This window comes from Morone saxatilis, unplaced genomic scaffold (genome assembly GCF_004916995.1).
Source record: "Morone saxatilis isolate NCDOM2014 unplaced genomic scaffold, NCSU_SB_2.0 Contig18, whole genome shotgun sequence".
NCBI classification, from domain to species: Eukaryota; Metazoa; Chordata; class Actinopteri; family Moronidae; genus Morone; species Morone saxatilis.
Genome location: NW_023339740.1, coordinates 5,839 through 11,828, shown reverse-complemented (window position 1 = coordinate 11,828; position 5,990 = coordinate 5,839). Strand labels below are relative to the sequence as shown.

The 5,990-nt window shown below is 38.3% G+C and overlaps 1 protein-coding gene across 1 annotated transcript in view; it reads left to right on the top strand.

Annotated features, from left to right (window-relative positions):
- Positions 1–5,990, top strand: part of LOC118327744 (myotubularin-related protein 14-like) — a 16,295-nt gene that overhangs the window by 5,448 nt on the left and 4,857 nt on the right. The window contains exons 5-7 of the mRNA XM_035661176.1: positions 4,568–4,628; positions 4,817–4,939; positions 5,858–5,931. Of these exons, the coding sequence (XP_035517069.1) occupies positions 4,568–4,628; positions 4,817–4,939; positions 5,858–5,931 (258 nt within the window). The remainder of the gene's footprint in view (positions 1–4,567; positions 4,629–4,816; positions 4,940–5,857; positions 5,932–5,990) is intronic.

Genomic DNA, 5,990 nt, shown 5'->3' with positions numbered 1-5,990 from the left:
CTGCCTTTTAACAGGCAGAAATCTAGGACAGACCCTTCAGCTCTAGGTGGGTGGTTGTCTGTAAAATGAGCAATGTGGATGAATTTTGAGCAGATTACTTCCTGTAAATATTGATCAGAGATGAGTTTTCTGATAGTTGTAAAGGCCCAGGCACAAGGAAAGTAGTTGTATATGGTTTTTATACAATTCTGTCTGTATTTTATTTTATTATTATTATTATTATTATTTATGTATATTTAAGCAAACAATTTAATTTAATTTTTTTTCTTCAAAGAATTAGACAAAATGCTGAAATATAGGTCTGCTGTGTATAGTTTTAATTAAAACCTGTGACGCTTTGGCGACCCCTAATGGGGGTCTCAACCCCCAGGTCGGGAAACCACTTGTTTACAGACCTGTCAGCTAATGATTATTTTATGTATTGATTATTTTCTCGCTTGATTGATTAATCCTTTAGTCCATAAAACAGAGCAAAGAATCATTAAAACAAAAAACAACAAATGCCAGACATGGTATTCTAGAGCAGTGTTCTCAACCTGGGGTGCTTGAGGAGGTTTCAGGGGGTGCCCGGGAATATCACTATTATTTCATTAGCTAGAAGTTACCCCTGTGAGACACTGTATAAGAATGACTATTCTGTTCATAGGTTTCACACTCTTCACTGTTAATCTGCCAATCTACAGTGCACACAGTTATGGAATAGTAATGGAATTATTAGACGGGGATCCCTGAGACTGTATGTTATCAAATGTGGGTCAGCAGCCTGATGTGTATTAATTTGGGGGTCCTTGACACCAAAAAAGGGTTAAGGACCACTATTTTGGAACCCAAGGTGGCAATATTAAATTTCTTATTTTGTTCAATCTGCTGTCCAGAACCCCAAAATATTCAGTTTACTTGGGACCATCAAATGTTTAGGTTTTCAGTGAAATGATTAATCAATGATCAGAATGGTAAAAAAGAACTGCTGGCTTTGATCGTCTGACTGCTTGTTTTTCTGAGCGAGTTCATTGTTGCAATGTTGTTGTTTTACCAGATCTTTGATGGCCAAATAAGATAAAATTTGTTATCCCCTAAGTTTCATATGAATGTATTGTGATCCATGTTTATGGATTAAAAGGAGAGGCCCCCTAGCTCTGCTGGAAAACGTCTTCCTTCTTCCAGGTGGTTAGATAAATGTGTGGCTGCGTTGAACAAGTTTTGTACGTTTTTGAAACTGGCAATCCAACAGCCACACCTGCTTTCTGCAGCAAATTGTATATGTATGGTATAGGTAAAGGGTATACACAGGTGTAACTGTGGTGTAGTGTTTCTTTACCTTTAGGAAGTCTGTGTTTGAATGTGCTTTGAGTTTTAAAGCCAATAATGACGTGTAGTAACAGGAGCTCATGCAGTGCCACAGTTTGGGACAAGACAGTTAGTTTAGGGAAGTATACAGAAATGTTTCAAAAGGCTTTAAAGTCTGATTTAGGCCTGTTATAATAACTACTTTTGTCAGACAATATACTAGGGCTGCACAATGAATTGAAATATTATCGAAATCGCAATATGGCAAAGTCCAATATCCAAATCGCAGAAACTGCAATTTTTTTGATGAAGGTGAAATGTGTGATAAACAGCATTATAATGAAGTACTATAGTGCGGCAGAGATACTCTGAACTACAAATCTTCATTCTTTAACAGGCAATATAGTAACAATAGGGAATACCCTGTTCTTTATTCTGGCATCATCAGGGTTCCCATGAGTCCTGGACATTTAGAGACTAGGTTTTCAGTAATGGAAACACCAGGAAATTGACCAAATATCCTGGAAATAATCTATATCAACGTGGATTTTTTTGTATTTTAGCTCCTCACTCAGATTGCCTACGTAATCCTGTTGGTGGGTTAAACTGATTGTATCTGGTAAACCCGCTTTGAAGTGTCAAAGTGGAACTGACTTGCAGTGTTTTTTTTTTTCAAAAATATGAGGGAAATTCTCATATCTCCATGCATACAGCCTATTAATGATAACATTTCTTATTCCTGTGTTTGATAAATACATGGACAGTGATGTTAATCGTACGTACAACGAACTGCCCGAAACCACAGCTTATATGACTGTTCTGTATAATCAAGTAAAACTCCTGGAAAAAAAGAGTGGGAACCCTGCATCATTTCGGCTAAAATGATAAGTCAATATGACAACCATTACATATGGTGTATATTGTACAATATGTCGATAACGTAATTATTGTGACACACCTACTCTGATTTTGTTTGGATGTCCTTTTTGCTTGAGCTCCTTGTGATCAGGTTGCACTGGTCTGAAGCAGTGGTGATGTGTTCCTGTCACTCATGTACGTAGCAATTAGCCAACATCAAGCAGAGCGATGGACAGAAGGGACACACACACAATACCTTTTAAACAGGTTTTGTGAACTATTAGCAAATTAAGCTAGGTGGAGAAACTTGTAGACCCAGATTGCTGACTGGGCTTTTACATTACCTTCATTCATTTGGCAAATGCCTTTGTCCAAAGCACTTACGATAAGTGCATTCAACCTCCATAAGAACAAGAACAAGAGCTAGATGTCATCTCAAAGTGCATCCTTCCCAAACAAACAGCTAACAGTGTGCTGTGTCAAACTTGCTGTATCAGCTACCCTGTCTGTATTTATTGTGACAAATACTGATAGTCCTGCAGATAAGTTGATGTGGGTGAGAATGGGGTATGCAGATCTACTGAGGATTATTTAATATATTCTAATTGATCAGGACTTGTTTTGATTTATGCATGTACTTTAACTGTGAAATAGTTCCCATGAGTCTATGGGTGATGAAATCGAAGCGTGATTGAGGGCAAACTTTGTCAATTACAAACGCAAATATCATATCTTCTCCTTTGGAATGTAGTAAAATGTAGGCTACACCCTAGAGCCTCACACAAACTCAAGTGGTGTAGAAGTTAAATGTATGCTAATAGAGTGCTGCAGAGATTAAGTATTTTTGTAGTCCAATGCAGAAGCCAATGGGATTTCTCCATGGATTTTGGATGATTGCAGAAAATAAGCACTGTGGGGATCAGTTTATTAATGAACTACACCACAGTCGCATGATGTCGCTTGTAATTAATTCTTGTCATAAAAATCTACAAGTTGTGGAGTTTGAGTTAGAATAGTTTGCAAAAGTATAAACACAGTGAGGCTGTAAAGGTGGACTAGTGAGTAGATCAGTCTCACCAAAAACCTCTATAGTCTCATTTAGCCACACGTAAAAGCTTCAGAATTCACAGGTGGCGTATTGACGGACGTATTTTATGTCATAGAACACAACATAAAAAAATATCTTAACCACAGACCTTATTTCAGGCATCTTACCAAAAATCCATTTAAAAAACCCACTGACTTACCCTTTTAGCTTTTAGCTGTTTTTAGCTGTTTTATCACAGTAAAACAATGTAAAACAATATAGATTTTTCTGTATAAAAATAAACATAAGATAAATTAATGAATTATTATGACATTTCAGTGGATAACTTCAATAAACCTTTGCCAAAAAAGTATAAAAGAGAAGGCCAAGATTACAGTGATCGCAGAAGGATTTTGGATTTCAAATATCTAATCAAAAATCTTATAGTTGCTCGTATTCAGTGCCTGTTTCAAGCACAATTGTGTCCCTTATATTTACCTTAAAGAGAAGAATTGGCTCAAAAAGGTTTTAAACCCTAAAAACCAACCCAGTCAGGGTTACACGTCCTGCAAAACATGTGGAAACCTGGAAATTGATTCAAATGACCCAATATCCTGGAAATAAAACTGTTTTAGCCCCTCACTCAGATCTATGTCTCAGATTGCCTACATATTTTGGTAGGAGAACCTGCATGGTGTGACACTTCAAAGTGGGTTGATCAGGTGTGGAACAAACTTGCAGCAATCTTTTCTGCGTTGAGTCAGTTTTTTCCTGAGATGTGAGCAGAATTCTCACGAAAGCCCAGTGCAAAAACTTCTTGTCATTGTGGTTAATAAATACATGAACAGCAATTCTACTATTAAATGTCTTTTAATAGGCTAATAGGTGAGAAGATAAATATATTCAGTAAAATTAAATCACTTCTACTTATGTGGCCAAAGTCATGTTACAGGTAGAGGAAAACTAGTAAAATGTTGTCCGTTCACTGGAGAGCATGCAGCTGAAAAATGTGGTAACCAAGCGAATAAATGTGTCCCATGAACACTGACCACCTGCCTGTAATGAACCTCAGCCACTTCATGTTAAATTCTTCCTCAACAATCATCATCATCATTCAAATTAGTAATTGTTTTTATTTTAATGACTGATTAATCGATTTTTATTTTGTTTTTAAAAGTAGCATAAATGGAACTACAATAAATTAACCTTGAATCCTTCAAAACTAGGCCTACTGGTAAATTATACTGTTTGTGAGCAAGTGCTGTCCTGTATTGTCAAGAAAACTCCTGGAAAATGATTTTTTAAAAAGAGTGGGAACCCTGAAGAGTTTGAGTCCTGGTCATGAGCTTCACTTTGAGTGAAGATATTCACCTTTAACACTCATGTTGTTTCTAGGGGGCAGTGACGACACGTGGACAGAGTCTGAGGAGGTTCCAGAGGATGACAGCGCAGCCAGGTAATCAAATCACTGGAACTAGATTAGACTACAGTAAACATCAGACTCTGTGGGATGAATATTTGTGTGACACTAACCACTTGTGACAACAATAAAACACAACAATGAATGACCTCAGTGGAAGTGTTAAAATGTGCCTAGAAAAAGTTAATTTGTATATATTATATTTCCCTCTCCCTCCTCTGCAGGAACGGGGACTCCCAGCTCTTCGACAAGGTTCGAGGCCACGACATTAAACTGCTACGTTACCTCTCGGTTCGCTACATCTGTGACCTAATGGTGGAGAACAAGAAGGTTAAGTTTGGCCTAAAGTAAGGAACAGCACGGACTAGTTCATCCACACATTATCTAGGTCACTGTTTCCACTGGGCTGTGGAGGGAGAAACCTTTTGGGAGGCATCTGACTATTGACTCTGTGTATTTGTGTCAGGCTCTGGGTTTACGCAGATTCTGCTGTGAATTGAGTTAGATTGCGTGTATGCGGCGTGCTGTACACGTCAGGTGGTTGATTAATGGATATTGTTGTGGGTCGGGTGGTGAGGATTGATTTGATTTTTAAACTTATCTGTATCAGCTATGTTCAGTTTTATTGACCCGATCCGATCCTTTGTTTTACATCAGCTGTCACGCAGCTGTTTTTACCAGGGATGCCCCTGTGAAGAGTCTTTCATTAATCTGATAGTCGCAAAAAACATAAAGGGGCCCAGCGACTCACAGCTTCAACAGAGGCCAGTTGATTTATAGCGGCTCCAACCAGGAGTATTGTGGGGATGAAGATGCGGCAGGTTCTGTCATAGTTTAACACTGCTTTACATTTAGTTAAGTTTTATCCAGCTCTGTGTATGTAGAGCGTTGTAATCGTCGTCACATCATTCTTGGTATTTCAGGGGCTACTGATAATGGCTGTTACCTGTGGAACGTACAGGTGCTGTTTTGGACTATATTTAACTATCAAAAGAGCAGGTAACATAGCGACACACACTAAACAAGGATGTAAGAGATAGCATTGAGTAATGCTAATGCTCGAAAGGCTGGAAACTGGCACTGGTATATGGTATACAATACATATTACGAAATAATGAATAAATTACTGCTATAGCTGTGATAAACCACTCTAGCCAATCAAAGGGCACTGTATTTATTATAAGTGCTGTGTATTAAACAATACTGCCCATGAATGCTCAGTGTATCTCATTTTGCTCATCACGTCTTTCTTTCCGTCTCTGCAGTGTGACATCCTCTGAGAAGGCGGACAAGGCCCAACGCTATGCAGACTTCACCTTGCTCTCCGTGCCTTACCCTGGTAAACATTCTCAGTCACTCTATGTCAGGGACCAGACAGTCAAGCAATGAGGAGAACAG